At 40.4% G+C, this 19045-nt stretch overlaps 2 protein-coding genes across 4 annotated transcripts; one reads left to right on the top strand and one right to left on the bottom strand.

The window, feature by feature from the left end:
• Positions 1-4327: 4327 nt before the first annotated feature.
• Positions 4328-8379, top strand: LOC139940662 (uncharacterized). The gene is made up of 2 exons (XM_071937016.1): positions 4328-4503; positions 6024-8379. Exon 2 carries the CDS (start codon positions 6190-6192, stop codon positions 8377-8379), a length of 2190 nt encoding a protein of 729 aa, XP_071793117.1. The 5' UTR covers positions 4328-4503; positions 6024-6189.
• Positions 8380-12927: 4548 nt separating this feature from the next.
• LOC139940663 (protrudin-like) lies at positions 12928-18979 on the bottom strand. 3 transcript variants are annotated; one of them, XM_071937019.1, is made up of 9 exons: positions 18932-18979; positions 17840-18094; positions 17413-17483; positions 16679-17009; positions 16004-16217; positions 15193-15279; positions 14525-14707; positions 13676-13757; positions 12928-13060 (listed from the first exon to the last, which is right to left on the bottom strand). In XM_071937019.1, exons 2-9 carry the CDS (start codon positions 18043-18045, stop codon positions 12951-12953), a joined length of 1284 nt encoding a protein of 427 aa, XP_071793120.1. In that variant the 5' UTR covers positions 18046-18094; positions 18932-18979; the 3' UTR covers positions 12928-12950. The 3 variants fall into 3 exon arrangements, with proteins under 3 accessions (XP_071793120.1, XP_071793118.1, XP_071793121.1); XM_071937017.1 differs by having other exon boundaries at positions 18843-18978; XM_071937020.1 differs by lacking the exon at positions 15193-15279 and having other exon boundaries at positions 18843-18978.
• Between the last annotated feature and the right edge of the window lie 66 nt (positions 18980-19045).

Genomic DNA, 19045 nt, shown 5'->3' on the forward strand with positions numbered 1-19045 from the left:
CGGGATTATAACTCTAGCAATGTTGTGTCAAAACTTCTCCACGAAATTAACGTGTTTGTTTCGTGAAAAAGTATATCACAAGAGAAATATTTAAGAGTTGATAAGTAGATAATCATATGAACACGAATCTGCGTATCTGCATGTGTGGCTTCGGCTGCGGCTATGTCTGTTGCTCCAGACGTTCAGTACTTCAATGCATGATGTAGCTGTAGCCGTAGCCACTTCGGACATGACCTTGGGGAAGAATCCCTCTTTCGAGGTAACCGAAACCATCCATAGGCTGAATTCGACGCAAGATGACGCCAAAACTATTAATACCAGCCAGCCATATTTGAACACATTCATTGGCAACGGCAATCACAGCACGGGTCGGACACCAGTGAAGTTTGAAACCCGATTAGTTGCCTTATAAGGCAAACAAGGGCGGAGTTTCAAAAAAACTATTTGCATATTCATTGAAAACAGCATTCGATACATACCTAGTTGGTTCATCTAAAATGCGTGCCATAGGTTGTGTCATTACAGCTGAGCATTATTATCTTATAACAAATAACAAACTTCGTAACTAAATTGTATTTTTTCTTTTCGGGAACTAGACTTCAACAATTAAGAAATGATGCTAAGTTTCGAGAAGCTGTTTAGCTGAAATTACTGCTTAGCACGCGGCAAAGCCCAAGTTCATAGGCTGCTTAAACAAAATGTAGCTGAGCACAGCATAGTTCCTGCTTACCGAAAAGGTTGTCACCCAAAACATTATGTTATGTACCGTTTGCAGCTGGTACCCTGTCCATTTTTGCTTAGCATGTAAATATTTTCTGCTAAGCAGCTCTCCTACCACCAAGTACAACCAAACAGATGAAAGGAATTCAGTTGAGATGCCCAAATCCAGAGTGGGTCACCATCTCAAACCCCTGCCGTTCTTGAAGGCTGAGGCACGGCAAGGTTTGCCCGGAGGCTCTGAAAGTAGAATAGCCTTATAAAGCAAAACGCTTGTATCAGATTTATCTCATTGCTGTCGTGTTCCCTGTGTGCGGAATCGCAAAAGTGTGTCATGATATTCCACGCCGACTATTTTTATTTCTATTATGTTTTCGTAAGAGCATAATGGGCTTAGTTTACTTTAGTTTTTATTATTTGAATAAGAGAAAGTGCCAACGATCTGTTAAAGGCAGTGGACACTATTGGTAATTACTCAAAATAATTGTTGGCATAAAACCTTACTTGGAAACGAGTAATGGGGAGAGGTTGGTGGTATAAAACATTGTGAGAAACAGCTCACTCTGAAGTGACCTAGTTTTGGAGAAAGAAGTAATTTTCCACGAATTTGATTTCGAGACCTCAAGTTTAGAACTTGAGGTCTCGAAATCAAGTATCTGAAAGCACACAACTTCGTATGTCAAGGGTATTGTTCTTTCATAATTATCTCGCAACTCCGACGACCGATCGAGCTCAAATTTTCACAGGTTTGTTATTTTATGCATATGTTGAGATACACCAAGTGAGAAGACTGCTCTTTGACAATTACCAATGTAATAGGGTACACTGTCTTTAAAAGCAGATTTGTAAAAGTGCACACCATTACTTTCCCAGAGGATGTGGCTTGTCCCCCCCCCCCCTCCCTCCCCTTAAGTGATCAGGTATTTCTGAAACAAATGAATAATAACAGCTTTGTAAAAGGTAGTTCGGTGTTTGTGACTTTTTGTTGGCTTATTTTATGTTTTAATCTTTTCCCCTCTCCCTGCTTACCACCATTAAAACAATGCCATAAAGGCCTTGCGTTTAAAACCCATTAACCAAATGTTGGTCACAAGACGGTTTCTCACACTCAAAAAGCCTAATTTGGAAAGTGCAACCTTCATAGTAACCACACCCATCTTGCTTAAGGCGAAATCACGCTATTTCTTGTACCCTCTAACCCGAACCAACTCCCCTTGCCCCACCCTCGATCCAACCCCAATCTGATATTGCTTTGCAAGTAAACAGTGCCAAATTTCATAAAGCCTGTCAGCACAAAACCTTGCTAAGCACAGAAAAGTGTTGCTTAACAGAAACAAAGTTAATAACCCAAATTAAATTAAGTTAACATTGTTTTGACTAATGCCTCACTCAATTTTTGCTTAGCAAATCGACTTGTCAAGCAATTTTTTTTCTGATTAACAGCTTTATGAAATTGGGCCCAGGTCCCTACATACTTGCATGATATACAAATAAATAAATTGACATTTTCACAAAATATAAATAACCTACATAACCAAATAAGAAAATGTGCTACTTATAATATAGTATTAAAAAAACCTAGACGAGTGGAGCAACAGCAACAGCAAGGACAGAGGTTTCCATAGGAACGCTCCTCCCTTCATGCATGCCATACCTTATATGGCGTCGCTATGAGACGATTGGTGGCGTCCCATGTATAAGTAGCTCTGGCCTTTGGATAGCTGTTCCAACGACCGTTTAAAGGCACTGGACACTATTGGTAACTGTCAGAAACCAATCTTCTCACCCGGAGTATCCCAGCATTATGCATTAAAAAATAGCACAAAATAGCACAACATAGATATATACAAACATACAAAGGCATTTCTTTAGCGCCACAACATCAAGAACGCAGCTCATAGATTGAGTACACATAAGTTTTGATACACTTCTTGAATTTGCAGATTCAGATTCTCTGGTGGAGATAATGGATGCAATCTCTGTATTGGCAGCAAAATGAGATAGAGTGCGACGTGATGCAGACTCGGAAGTTTGACAGAGTTAGGTTCCAGGAGTAGAGTAGTGTCGGATGCAGAGCGAAGGCTTGATGCGCGACAAGGCCGGGGGGGGGGGGGGGGACAGGCAAGATGATAAACCAACGCCCAACAAAATAATGCTTACCAGAATAAAGTTACCAGCCAAACTACTATGCCGCGTGTACAATTTGTAACTGGTATTCTGTTAATTTTCAATAAGCAAAGACAAAACAGTTAAGCAATATGTTCTACTTTTAAGCAGCTTTACGAAACTGGGCCATGGTGTATGCCGCTATTATTATGTTCATTAATTCATGACCCTTCCAAGGTAAATGAATGTCCACCGTGACGTTTGGCGGGAGAGAGTTAAGAAGACACCGTTAAGAGTGCAAATATTGGCCTAGTTTATTAAGCGAACGGATAAGCCTTTTAACCAACAGCTCAAAGCGGTGTCAAATAGGCCTAACATTTCCTCACTATAATAATAATGGGTTTATAAAGCGCACATTCATGACATCAAAATCAAATAAAGATGTACAAAAATTCCGCCAAAAAAAAAAAAAACACTGCTGAAAAGTACACACAACGTGCTTTCCTAAAGAGTAGTGTCTTCCGTTCTGTTTTGAACGTTTCCAGAAGCACCATGCAAGACATAATCGGGTAGTTTATTCCAGAGTAGAGGTCTTTAATGTGTGATAAGGCCCCGTCACCATACAGCCATGGAGGTAGAAATAGCGTATGTACTGGACTTGGGAACAACAAGGACTAGTGAGGAGCCACAACGAAGTGAGTAAATCTTAACCAATACCTTGTCTTAGTCCTGTTGTAAGATTGTGAAATGATTTTTTTAAGAAATACTAAAGCCATGATATTGAAGTCACAGCCAAAGAGTTCGTTGTGATGAGTTTGTGGCTGTAACAATTTTTTATATACAGCGAAGGTTTTCATTTTTTTTTCTCTGGCACTATGTTTGTTAACGTGAATTGTGTAATTCGTTGCAACAGTCTTATTTTGTAGCCGCCAACAGAAATATAACATTGCTAATATCGTTAAAGTTTGTCGCCTATATTTTTAGGCAAATCATAATTTGTAGCTCCGTTGTATATATGAACTTGGGTTTTTTGTGGAGACCATCTTTGTTTGCAAACAGCATCATTAAAAAGTAGTGGGCTATACTAGATTTGGCAAGAATCACAATAACAACGCGTATGTTCACATTGAATTGTCCTTGATCTAATCTTTACAGACCCCCCCCCCCCACCCACCCCCCCCCCCCCCTTCCACACACTCCAACCTTGCGCCCCCCACATCACCACTCCCACCCAGGCCAATCCCTCTTCACACAGGTCAAAGGTCTTAATCATAGCCTTGTTCTGTGTCCTTAGGTTCTATATTCAAAAATCAAATTAATCAAACCATGGAGCAATGAAAAGGTGACCTTAGCTTTCTCATGAATATGTATAAAGTTCATGAATATGTATGGTGGGACGATGGATTACTGCACTGTGAATGCAAGGTGTGCCGTGTTGTTACCTATACAAACATTGTTATTATGATTGTGGGTTCGCTCAACTGGCTCAACTGTGCCCATTCATTCTATTTCTATACGTCCAAATGGTGATTAAAGATATCCAACGTGGCTGAAACTCCAGTTAAGAACCATGGAGGTAGACTCAAACCAGCAAGAGTATTACAGATCTAGTTAGTTGAGAACGGTAAATTGTCGACTGAGTTGGTGTGCAGTCCCTCCTTCGAAAAGCTAACAACAGAGGTACGTAAAGGTTGTTCGTTCATTGGTTTATTTATTTCCATGTGGTGATGGTTGTATTGTATTGGACTATATAGTGTGTAGTGCCATCATGATCTTACGTATATGGTAGGATATCCCGACTTGGGGTGCCTTTTTCGGCACCAATAGACCCAGTTCCTTTGGTTCCATGGGTTTGAGAAATTCTTGAATGACAACTTGGCTAGTCTACAATGCATCTATATTCATACTATGAGTTGGATCCGCCCCCGCCCCCAGGCCTTTCTGCCGACCATAAGACTGAACGTGTTGTAATATTATTCACTACCAAATGTTGAAAAACAAAAACAAAACAAAAACAACAACAACATTAACTTAGGTCCTCAAATTCACATGTTAGGAAACGCCAACTTCACCGTTTCCCGGTTGGCCGTGCCGTATTTTCCTATATCTTTGCCATTAACAGAACAAATTTGGGGACATGGAATGATCGAGTAATTATTTAAAGAAACACGTTGCCTTGGATCGGACGAGTTGGTCTTTGAAAAGCGTTCTGTAACCGTTTGTTATAAAATGCACATGGATAGAAAGATGTTTTAAAAGTAAAATCCAATGATCTACACAAATATGCCTCCAAATTGCGTGGTTTTCTTTTTACCTTGTACACTAACACGGCGGCCATTTATGGGAGTCAAAATTTTGACTCCCATAAATGGCCGACCGTGATAGTTCGCGACGTAAAAAGAAAACCGTGCAATTTTGAGTGATACTTGTGTGGATCATTATATTCTACTTTTAAAACATCTTTCTAACCATATGCATTTCATAACAAACGGTTTCAAACGCTTTTTATATACCAACTCGTGCGATCCAAGGCAACGTGTTCCTTTAACTCTTTTGTTTGTATTTAAGCCTACATATGAAAATGCAATTATGTCATGAAATATGCCTTTGATTGTATTCAAATGTAAGTTTCGGGTCGTGGTTTTGAAAAATGTCAGTATTGGTTTTTATTACATTTCTATATCTCGTCACAGCCACCGATTTTGCCAACCTTGACAAAAGTAGGCAACCTTTACTATACTGAAAAAAATACAACGATTTAACATATCACTGAAAAGTTGTGCACAGAACCAAACAAAACGTATGCAATAGTCATCAAAACAGGCTTTTATAAAATTTTCTTTGAAATCAGGCAATCCTCGCACCAGTTGGTAAATAAATATTAATAAACAGTATTTTTATATCGGTTGCAAGTTCTTTTAAATGTGTACTTGTGTTGAATATCCTGGTAACGATTGTTCTATAAACAAAGCTGTCTCGTGTGGTGTGGCAAGCAGTGTGTAGGCATTGACTGCAAACGTCCGAATCCAAGAAAAGAAGAGAGGCACAGCCGTGAAACAGCTCTGCCGTACCAATGTTGGTGCCGTGGTCCTCGAGACTTAAAATAATGCATACTGAGGGCACCTCTTTTTTCTCTACCCCCAAAACGATTTGTTTTTACCTCTAAATAAATTATTTTAATTGTCTTATTTCTCTCTTAGGATATAGTATCGCGACTCCTTGCATTAGGATAAGAAACTCTAGACTGCTGTCTCCAGTGTTTAGTGATGCATACACAAACACCGTGAGGCCAAGATACGAACATAAGTCGCTCCTCATCATACTATATCAATGACTCAATATTGAAGTTCACCTGGGAGGACCAACATGGCGCCCGCTCATGCACCGGGTGCAGTTCTGACTGTCATCTTGCTTATTGGGGCATGCAGAGTATTACTTTCTTTAGTCTATCTGGACGAACGACTTGTCGCCGGTAACGTACAGACACCTTACGACCCACCAATCAGTGGGTCTGAAGTACTACACCGAAATGTGAAAGAACAAGAGCCAGATTTTGTCAATGACGCGGGTAAAGATGGCGAACACAATCTCAACGACCTCATGGATAAAGGTCGCGGAGACTCTCACTGGAAAGATGCAGATTTGAACGTTAAAAAAGACGAAGTTAAAAAAGACGAAGTTAAAAAAGACGAAGTTAAAACAGAAAAACTGTCCCTGTCTGCGAGGAAAGTTTTAGAGTTTGAGACGAAGCTGAAGAAGTTAAAGGGAAAGTGGTTGCATGAAAAGTTACAGTTTTGGACGCCTTCTGTTGCGAAAATGTGTCAAAATGGCGGGGAAGGCTTGTATTTATTAACAGTGGTCAATTCTGAACCATTGAAGGCGAATCAGCGAGAGGCGATACGCGAGACGTGGGGTTCACAGCGCTCCGTGGACGGCGAGAACGTACAGACTCTGTTCATGGTTGGACATCCAACGTCGAAGGCAATTGAAGACTCTTTGGAAAAAAAGGTCATCGAAGAATGTGACAATAAGGGCGATGTCATTGGAACTAGTGTGATCGAGCCTAAGAAACTCTCAACCCCCTCAACGTTGAGAATTCTAGCGACGTTTAAATATGTGTTAACACACTGCCCTCTCGTGAAATATGTCTCCATTGGTCCCGAAAACCTCTTTGTAGATCAAGAGAACATGATTAAATATTTGAAAGCGTTGAACAATCCGACAAGTCTTTATTTAGGCCGAGTTCGGAAGGATGGTAAGCCGCAGCGTGACGCCAAGTATAAAGATTACGTGGATTTGAAAACTTACAAACCAGAGGCGTACCCGAAATACTGCGTCGGTGGGGCTGGATTTGTTGTCTCTACGCAGTTTATTCAAGATGCGTACTTAAAGAGTATGTCAATGGCTGTGGAGACGATGGGATTTAACATTGGAGACGTGTATCTTGGGATGATCGCACTTAATCTGAAAGTGTGGCCTAAGTACAAGGATTCCTTTCTGAAGCTTGGTGGCGATGCGGATTACTGCGATCTTAAAGGCACCATTACGCTGGGTGGTTTCGGTACTGAGGACCTCATGAGATCAGTGTGGAGGAACCACAGTTTAGAGGTGGTCTGCTCTAATCCTATACCTAACGTTACGGATATTGAGCATTGGACGGGTAAGATGGACAATAGTGCGTACTTCAGTAAGGTACTCAAGCTGATCCACCACCCAAAGAAAACATGCTGGAAGAATCCAAAGACAAAACAGGCACCCTACCTTCTCGCTCTCGTGAGCTCCATGCCCGAGCACTTTGAACTGAGAGCAGCAATCCGAAAAACGTGGGCGGCACCAGACTACATGACCAAGACGAACTCTAAGACTCTTTTCATCCTGGGGAAATCACGTGGTATGACCACTGGTATGCAGGATGCCATAGACGAGGAAGCGCGGCAAAACAGCGACATCATCCAAGCCGATTTCCTGGAATCGTTTCACAACCTCACTCTCAAAGTCATCCTGGGGTTGAGGTGGGTCTCCACCAATTGCAAGCAAGCCTCTTTCATCTACAAGGGGGACGACGACATGCTGGTCAACTTTGAGCGAATCACGGGCCATCTTCAATCCCTTCCCCGCAACCAATCACAGAACCTCTTCCTCGGTCACATGATGGGTCTAAGTCCTGTTGTAAGAGAGAAGTCCAAATACCAGGTACTCAGGTCGCAGTACCCGTTTAAGTACTTCCTACCGTACTTCTCCGGAGGTGGTTACATCATGTCTTCTGCAGCAGTGAAGGGAATGTACGACATGACTCGCACCACCAAACTCATCCCCATTGACGATGCTTACGCGGGTATCCTGGCGTTCCGATCAAAAACCAAGATCAACCTGAACGCAGCCTCGTCCAAGTATTTCATCACCACTGGAAGCCGAAAGGATGCCTGTTTCCTACGGAAGGCTTTCAACCTGCATGGCTTCAAGAGGACTGACTTCATGAAGGAAACGTGGGCAGAGTTCATGGATCAATCGACAACGTGTGAAGAACCGAACAAACTGGTCCCAAAACATCATTGACTTATTGAACAAGGTTGACGGCCAACCAAAACCAAAAACAGCTGGGCCGTAAACGTCATTGACTTATTGAACAAGTTAATGTGGTTGGCAAGCCACCATATCACTCGAGAGCTTAAACAGAATGTGGTGCTTAGCAATTGACTATTTAGCAGAAATGAGCAAGATAGCAATCACAAAGTGTACATGTGACATGGTAGTTTGGCTGGTAAGCATAATTTGTTGTGCTTATCTCTTTTTATGATTAAGCAGCTTTTCATGAAGGCTATGCTTACCGTCGGCCGAATTCTGACGCATGCGTGCTGCAGCTTTTTGAAATTGTGCCATGGACTCAATTTCATAAAGCATGTAAGCACAAAAACTTGCTAATCATGAAATAGTGTTGCTTAGCAGAAAATGGTTACCAGCCAAAGTAACTGTGGCTGTTACTTTGCTGTGGCTGCTGGTGCCCCACTCAACTTTTGCTACCAAAGTCAGTCCTCTTGAAGCTACCAAAGACATTTGTCTGGCAGTATTTTCCAAATTTCAGCAGAGACCAATGCTATGGGTTCCTTGAGCACAAAAACTAGCTAAGCACAACAAACTGTTGATTACCAGAATAAGGTTGCCAATCGAAGTACCATTTCTCATACGCAATTGGTGACTGGTTTCCTGCTAAAATGCACTTAACAGAACTTGTGGTAAGCGTTAATTTCTGCTAAAGCAGAAATTTCATTTCTATGAAATTAGGCCCAGTAGAACTTCGTTTTTCCATTTAAGAAGAGTTATTCGGGTGCATTTGCGCCAAAACAGTCTCATGGGAACTGTACTCCCCACGAAATTACATTCCATTGTAAAAAAAAAAAAAAAAAAAACAGAAGTCTATTTTATATTTATATTTTATTATTCGTTATTTCGATTACTAATATTTTTCTGCTGCTTATCAAAATAAATATTTAAGAAATTAAAATAAATAACATTGATAACGAGCAATGAGGACCTGTTGGTAGTACAACCACATTGTGAGAAACGGCTCCCTCTAAAGTAACGTAGTTTTAAAGAAATAAAATGACCAATTGAGTTCAAATTTCTATTATTTAATGCATATGTTGAGATACAGCAAGTGAGAAGACTGGGTGTTTGACAATTACCAACGGTGTCCAGTGCCTTTAAATGGGATGGTGTTTGGTCAATATTTAAAACAAGTGAAATACTTGCCGTTCGTGTAAGCTTAGTTTCTATAGCTAATATAATGGTATCACCCTGTATATACTAGGTTCACACAATTTTAATAAAAAAATGCACAGAGATGTTATGTTTAAATTGTTTCACAATATTTAATTCGTTGCAGTTAAACAACCGAATGCAAATGACATGTTTCGATATATTAAATCAAATAATATTAAGTACTTCAAAATCAAAATTTACAATCCATACTGGCCATATATAAACATACAATTTATATATAAATACAATAGATTTTTCTGTTGTTGATCTTATAACACACAATTCTCTTTAACTCAAAATCATCTTGTTTTATATGTTGTTTATGTACAGTTTTGTCCAACTTTGGCATAGGACATTGAAGGTCATCCCATTCCTGTATATCATATGACGGCAGCAACATTTCCCCTTAGAAAAGCCATTAAGCACACAAAACTGCTTAGCAGATAAAAATTGTACTTAATAGAAACAGTTTACCAAGACTGATACCATGTAATGTATTTTTATTCTGCTTCTCTGCTCATTCCGGCTAAGCAGAATTTTCTGCAGAACAGGTTGTCTTTGCAACTTTAAATCAGAACATATTTATGGTAAAATTTATTTTTAAAGCATAGACTTGGTCACACACTGTACATATCATGTGACATCATGTTTTTGCTGGCAACCTTTTCGGGGTAAAGCAGATTTATTTTTGTTGTTGTTTTGCTTAGAAATTCTATGTGCTTTCTAAAATAAGGCATGACACAGAGGTCAAAGTTGAATATCACTGTTAAAAAAGTGTGACTTGCTTAGCACCTTAACTTATTTAGTTGAAAATGTACATACAATTTGTTTCACTACATACTTAAATTAAGATATGCAACTGGGAAAGTTACTTCTTCCTATCATCAAAGACTACAGGCAGTTTATTTGGTCTTTCAATATTCTTATAAGGAATCTGAGTTGTTTTACTTTAGATTAAAGCATCTAAATAAGGCATACATGGGCCTTGATATGGGGCAGTGTAAGTTGTTAAGGCAGAGTTTGTTTTTTATGACGCAGTAGCTGAAATTCATTAACACTTTCACTTCATTGATAAACTTTTAGTATTCTTTACTTCAGCCTTTAAGTGTCAAAGAACTAAGTGTTAGTGTCGAGCAATTGCCCAGGCAAGGGTTGGTTTCTTCTAACAATCGATTAATTCATTCTGTTTGGTTACGCTCTAAAGAAAACCTGGGTCAGAATTAACCTGTGCTTCGGGTCCCACTGGGACTGACCAATTTATATTCTGGTTTATTTAATAATTGCAATGGCAACCAAATCAGGCCAAAAAGTACATTTACAAAGTAAGTTTTTAAAAGATTAGATTGGGTGCGTGGGTGGCAAGTCTTGGAACACAAATTGTGTATGCAAAAGTTCAAGGAATGATCAGCGTGTGTATCTACAGGAATGTATGTACCATTCAAAACAGCCATTACATTTGTTTTCATAAAACTCTGGAAAATACTGAGTATACAGTGCTGAATACACATTGGTTCTTCGTCACCAATGTAAACAAAAATATCTATGTAGCCATTCCATCACAAATGGTGCCCTTGAACCCTTTCATAAAACCTGATAAGTGGAAATTGGGATCAATCGGAACTCAACAGCCACCAGAATCTGTCTGAGTTGTTAATAACAATGGAGGTTGAAATACAATAGAAATGTCTACCTCCACGTAAACACAAATTCATGTACATGTACATATACTTGTATATGGAATTACAGTGTTAGTTTCACAAATGTTTTAAATATAGACACTGACATAAAAATATATGTGACAAGAACAAAGTGCAACATTTAACATCAAAGTTTCATAACTTCACAACTTGAAAGCATTTTCACACTCCAGGGGCCAATTTCATAGCGTTGCTCAACAGTAAGCAAGTATTGGTGATAGTTACATGTGTAGTAGAAAAATTGCTGCAGTGCTGAAGTCAACTAGGGGGCCCAGCATTATCGTTCATCATGAGGCTGCATTGTTATATAAATCACTCATTTTCATAGCCGTCACAAACGGTATGACATGAAAATCGTACAGTAAGCACAAAATCGGCTGTTAAGCAGCTCTATGAATTATAATTCTGCTTATATCTTGCTAAGCAAGTTACCATATTTAAACTATATGGTATCTTGGTTGGTAACATATTTCTCCTAAGCAATATATTTGTGCTAAGCAAGTTTTTACACTTACTTGCTTTATGAAATTGGGCCCAGGTTGCGCTTATATACGAGACACACTATACACACAACAATGGGACTAGACAAAGCAACCCATAGGTCCTCATAGTTACCAATATACATGTATGTATGCACTGCCGGCACTTAATGAGCACCAAAACTATGCTTCAAGAAGCAATAAGTATTAACCCTATCTCCTAAGGTAATCACACCAAGGGCCGTCTCAAATCCATCAAAATCCAACAGAAGGTTTGGCTAGCACCAGAAATTATCTGATAACACTGCAACCATCTTTGACAAAATGTGTTCTTTTTTTCACAGACCTCGAGGAAAGGACTTTGTATGCAGTGCCTAACACATTGGCGCTAGGGTAAAACCCTATAATATTTGTTAACTCTGGTGCAAATTTAACATCTATTAACATCATGCAGTACCTGCTGCTAAAGTATGAGTGTTGAACTGCCTCTGGCTTTTTGGCAAGCTCTGTGGCCTAATGGTGACGTCTGATTTAAAATTGCGAAGGTGGGTTCGAATCCAACCCAAGTTAATTGCCTGTGGATGATCTGCTCTAGAATGGCAAAGGTTGTGGGTTCAAATTCCAGCCAAGTTACAATGTTTATGCCTGTGGATTATTTGTTCACAAGACTAAAGGATGTAGCAATTTAGTACACTGCACCTAACACACATCGGTCTATGGGTAGATAAGTTCCCAACTTAGTTACAGATTCTCATCACACCAAAGAGGTACCTGACTATTTTCATTTCAAGCCTGCCTAGCATGACAAAAACACAATGGCAAGGTATTGCTTGTGTCAATCCAAACTATGCAGAACCTGGCTGTGGATTTTGTTGAATTTGGGGGAGTTAGGGTTTAACAATATGTTGGAACATTTTAATTACAGGAATTCAAAACAGTAAAGTTTACATCATTATATATATTACTAGAAAAATTAGCGTTTTATTTTAATTGACAAAATTGTATAAAACAACGACAGCATTTTTTCCACAAGAAAGGCATTGGTTGTGAAGGGCACCAAGGCTAAGACCAGGGGCAACGCAGGCTATGACCTCAGTGGCCTGCGTGTATGCCGGACCTAAGAATCCGTAAAATGTTTGAATATGTACGAGATAAAACACCTTGATTTAGTGTACATTACTCAGCCTCCTCATCAGCATTCTTCAATAGTAGGACCGCTACTTAATGATGTGACCTCATCTGATGTCATATTACAGAAGCACGCATTACACACAAGTTCCTTCTCCGTCTGGGCTGCTGGAGCTGTGTGTGAAAAATATAGATATGGTAGGTTTGGGTGTGTCGTGGTGTGTCGTGGTGTGTCGTGGTGTGTCGTGGTGTGTTGTGGTGTGTTTTATCGTGGTCAAGCGCATTGGTAGGGTGTTGTGGCTGAGCTGTTAAGAGCATCAATTTCGTTCTGGGTGCTAAGTCATCAGCGGTTGGGTTCGAAGCCCGATTGTGTAACTTGTGTCCTAGAGTAAGATAGTTTACTATAATTGCTTCTCTTCACCCAGGAGTATAAGTGGGTACCTGCGAGGGTAGAGGTTGATACTCTGTGTGTAAAACCCTTTGGAGCGCTACAGTTGCCCAGGTTGTATACTCCCCAGGGAGCTGAGACAAATTAATGGCATGTAATTGGCCCAATGATCAGGGCACTAATGTGAAGCATGTAGATACGGTTATTGTGAAATGCGCATTAAAAGAAGTTGCAATGGGAGACTTTAGAACGCTAGATGGCAGCAGACTTACCAGGTAAATTACCATTGTTTACGTAGTTCTGAGCATGTGCACTTTACCTGGTAAGTCTGCTGCCACCAAGCGTCCCAAAAGTCTCTTGTTATTACCACTTATTTTATTTTGGATTTGATTTTGACTTACATGTTGCCCCAAATGTAGACCGAGGCAGCTTCCTTGAGCAGCAACGTTGGCAGAACTGGTTACCACATGACCGGCAGTAACGCTGATAAAAGGGACACAAGTAATTATATTGCGTTAAACAATGTTTACACAATGTGAACCGTTTTATAAATACATTTTTTCTTTCACTTCATGGAAGTACAAAGCATGTACAAAAACACTGGTTGGGACACTCAAACTTGTGTATCATGGATTGCCTATCATCCCAAGGCCAGACTGCCACTTCAAGGTGAGGGCTACACTTCAACTGTTTTGGGCTATCGACCAACTCAATGTACCTAGCTACGTTGCCACCTACTCCTGGGGCTGAAACAGGTTTACCCCAATTCACAGTCCGTGAAGGATGAAGACGTGGGTATTATCCACTATAGGAGCCTGGCTGGTAGAGTAGAATGCAGTACCTTCCCAACTTTGTATATGGTTAAGTGCCTTGCGCAAGGGCACAAATGCCATGCCCAGGATTGGAATCAACACTCTGCTGCTGGCAACACCAGAGCTTGGGTCAGGCGAACAAGACTTCATTCACACCTTTCAACAAAGCATCTATGCTTAAGTGTCTTGCTCAAGAGAACAAGTGTCATGACCAGGATTCGAACCCACGCTTAGCTGCTGACGGCACTAGAGCTTGGGTCCAGTAAACAAGGCTTCCTTCTCAACTTTTTACAAAGCATTTATGGTTAAGTGACTTCCTCAAGGGCACAAGCGTCATGGCTGGGATTCGAGCCCACACCCTGCTGCTGGCAACAACAGAGCTTGGGTCTGGCCACGCCACCCCACGAGTTCGTGAATGCAAAATGAAGCATTACTTACCCTGCGCTTTAACACAGCTGAAAACATAGTCCCACATAGATAACACACCTCCACCGGTGTACCAGCAGAGTTGAGCCTCAGCGTGGGCAGCTCTGGAGCAGTAGAAGAACGGTTTCTGGTGGCAGCAGCTAAAGCTAGCTTGGCGTAATTGGGGCCCGCCTCGTCCAGAGATTTGCTCTTTTGCTGAGGAGTAAATAAATCCACTGCTTATAATTACATCAAAACCTTTACCATAAGCCATTTGAGTAAGGTGGACACATTATGTTAAGGAGAATGGAAGAGTTAGTGTAGATTTGAAAATAGAATGTTCGAGCCTAAGGTATTGGGTTTCTTCAAAGATTGTTTATTTTGAATGTTCATGATGATTGAACTACCTCTACTTGCTTTTGATAAAATTTATTAAGGTGAAAGAATGATTGAATATCTGAAAACTAGTTTAACTAACTTTGTCACAAATAATATAACCTATTCCTTTTAGTTACTTTTTGCATATTTTTATTTTAGTTCGACTCTGCCAATCTGAGCCATCTGAGAAAGGGAAGCTTTCTACCATTATTATTTTCAAACCTTGTAAGTTTAATTTAAATCTGTGGACATGGTGTTTTGTGTTGTACAAAAAGTACCCAGACCCTTTTAGAACGTGAAACAGACATAAGCGTTAAACCTACGCAGAGATGTAGAGGGCGGTGTTCAATGAGTGGATGGATGGATGATTTGACGTCAGTGGGAACCTGGTCCTTGGATCCCTCCTCAGGCTGGAAGATGGATGGAATGAAATAGAAAGCGTGATCAGTGATTGCTGGAGATTGTCGATGTTACAATCTTCATATTTTCATGATTTGTTTTACTCATTTCTTAAAAACTACAGCACCTCAGCAAGTAATTTTTTCATTATCTTCAAACTGTGTACGATTAGTTTAATCTGTGGACATTGTGTTTGTGTCCAACAAAAAGTAGCCAGACCCTTTAAACATAAAATAAAAACTTAAAAAGTGGCTTCCTATAGCGTGCATATCCGTCACTCAGTGACGCTCAAGGTCCTACAACATACAGTATTTTCCTGCAAGGTGTGTGGGACGACGTTTATGTGACCTACTCCTTTTACATAGCATCATGTAATGGTTTACACAAAGTGCTGTGGCCTAAGATGCTGCTAATCCAACCAGGTACACCTAGGTGAACCCCTTCTCTTAACGATGAAGCGCACTGGGTTCTTTTGTGTGCATTACACAAGACACGGGATCAACGATTTTTCTCATCCCAAGTGTCTTGCTTAAGTACACAGGCGTGCGACTGGGACTCAAACCCACACTCTGCTGATCAGCTGATCAGAGACACCAGAGTTTGAATCCGATCCCCTTCAAAAGTTACCCATTGACTTTAAGATTTTCCAATGGAGTTGCCCTTTGCACAATATAAATGGCCTTGCCCTGTTCAAAAATGAAATTCCAGGTCTGAAACACCAAGTTTTATCATTACCACCATATCCTTGAACTCCTTTAGTTTCTTCTCGCTAGGTTTGTTGTTGTTTGTGACCAACGGAGGATCACGATGAGATGAGTCCCCAAGTTCTTTGATGACCTTTATAAAATGTTGATTGATACAGAGGACACTGCTGATGGCTGCCATGACGCACCATCTCAACGGGAGAAGGTACAAGAGTAGGAGGGTCAAAGAAGCCCCTCCGTAGCATCTAGTGGGATTTGGAACACATAGATAAAACATTTCAAGACTAATACATTTTCTATGATAATTTGTAGGCTCTCTTTGCTGTCATGATGTGTGTAGTATTTAATAATAATAATAAGCTCTTATAACATTCCTTAATCTTTCTCAGCTCTCTGGGGAACATACAGCCCGAGCTGCGGTGGCTCTGGTGGCTTTTTCTAACTGTTATCCTCTATCATTGCAGGTACCCATCTATTATAATAATAATACAAATCAATTTTTACAAATCAACACTTCAAAGCGCTTCTGACCTTATTACCCCTGTTCACTGGGCCATATATTTCATTTTACCCCTGGGTGAAGAGAAGCAGTTACAGTAAAGCATCTGAAGTTCATCACCCCTACATCAATAAATAAAGTAAATATACAGTATAATAAACTTATACTTATGATAACAAAAACAAACTGATTTTGAAATTAACTCACACTGAAGACAATGTTGTATTCTGCCACCCCAGCACTTCATTTACTCTCTGCAACGCTTCACAGCACACCTTCAAATAATCTTGAGCCAACAACATCAACTGTCGATACTCGACCAGGACTTCACGCCCTTTCCTCTGGTGATGCTCAGCATCTTGTGTACTGCTCTGTTCCTTCTCCTGAGGGGTAGTCACTGAGCTGGCAGCAGTCCCTGGCGAGGCTGCTGTTGAGCTTGGCTCTTTGGCTGTTTTGGGTTCTTGAGAATTTAATTTGGCCACGCCCCCGACCATGCCCAGGAGAAAGAGGAAGGAGAGGCAGCTTACCAGCAACTGACCTGTCAATCAATAGGAGATAAAAGAATATCAGTAAAGCACACATTCAGTAGAGTCAGAGAGACAACATGTTTCAATCAACAGGCCTGATACTTCACAGAGAGGCGATTGCAATTTCCTCATAGAGAAATTGCCTTGGTGCCCTTGCCCATTCAAAAATGAAGCATACAGGCCTGATTGCATTACGCACAGTGCACTCATACGCGCCTATCCTGTCTGCCATTTTAAGACTTAAAATTGTGCACAAACATGCACAAAAGATTTGATTCTCAAAATTATAGAAAATGGTAGACACGCCTTGATTCCACATTAGGTGAGGGGTCAATAGAAACCAATAGACACTCTTGAACAAATAAAACGCAACCAACATGACAGAAATATAGTCTGTCTTCCTTAATAACTTACCGGACTCCATGAAGTAGCAGATGAGAAGTGAAACAATCCAGAATGAAAGAGTGACAAATGGTACCTCCCACCTAGATCAAGATAAAAAAACTCTCATTATGATGGTCATACACAGTGTGATACTCGCGTGTATTCAAACATTTTTGGGGCCACCTTGGTACCACCACTTTGCTTTAACACGGAACCAGTGGGTACAATAGAATGATAAAAGTGGGTACAATGGAATGATTCATAAAAGTGGGTACAATACTACAATGTAGATCTAGTTACTGGGCGCTGTATTCCTTTTTCACAATGTTGACATCTTTGGTTCCTACTAGCTCGCACACACTGCAGATGTCAATATTCCCAAAAAGGGTTACAGTTACTGGGTACACAATAGAATGATCCATAACATTCAATCTAAGAGTACAGATTTGGTATGTACCTGATGAGAACAACAATGACTTTCCACAGTAGCACCATGTGCCAACATAGTCTCTGTAGTCTGTGGACCTGATCAACCAAGTTATTAATGCTATACTGTACGAGTTGCTTCCCTGTATCGGACGTGACTGGACGTCCTTGGACACCCGTGTCTACCCCGTCCGTATTTCTCACACTGCTGTGACAATTGGCCATTGTCGTCTTCATTCTGTCTTCCTTATATAGTCATGGTTACTGCAAACGAGTTTGGCAAGATCTGGAATGGAAGAAAAAATTAGTAACACTAACTATACATTACACTAATACCATAACATAAGTTATCAACATGTATCACTGGCGGAAAAACAGCTCAGCTTGTGCCAAAAAAGCAAAAACTGGCTCAGTCAAGCTCAGTCCAAATTGAGCCACTGGTTCAGTTTAGACTGATCCAGTCTTGGGTCAATGATCCACTCTCAATTGAGCCACTGGCTCAGTTTAGACAGATCCAGTCTTGGCTCAATGATCCAATCAATTGAGCCACTGGCTCAGTTTAGACTGATCCAGTCTTGGCTCAATGATCCAATCAATTGAGCCATTTCTGAGGAGCCGGCATTTTTGGCTAAAACTGAGCTGGTTCTTTTTCAGTGTGAAAACCATTATAGAAACATTGACAAGCTCTGCAATTAAATTTGTTAAACACTTTTATTAATAACAACACAGGCCATATAATGGGGAAAAAGGATCCCCAAGATAAACCAGTCGCATAATTATTACATGGAACGCCCATGCCATTTTAATTGCATTGCCAGTGTAACAGCCTTCATATGACCTTTCTACCACCTGCCTACACTGTCACTGCCCGACAAGTAGCACGATACAATACAATGTGTTTGTGCATAACAGGTTGAGACAGCGACTAATGACAGTAGGGAGACAGCGAAAGAGAGTGAACAGATTTGGCCAGATTGTCAAAATCTTAAATGGAGCCCTAAAGTCCGAAGATTTGCGCATCAATGTGTACCTACCCAATGTACCAAACGTTGAAGCGTGGTTGTTATTGAATCAGCACTCAACAATGTTGTTTTTTTCTCACAGCAAATCTTTATTTACTTACATTTTTGATGATGTGATGATGCACAGAGATGCGACAGGTAGCTGAACCATTAATCTTACATAGCGCCCTCCGTAGTTGAAAAACCGAAAACGTCATCTCTCATCACATGGGTCT

This window comes from Asterias amurensis, chromosome 8 (genome assembly GCF_032118995.1).
Source record: "Asterias amurensis chromosome 8, ASM3211899v1".
NCBI lineage: Eukaryota > Metazoa > Echinodermata > Asteroidea > Forcipulatida > Asteriidae > Asterias > Asterias amurensis.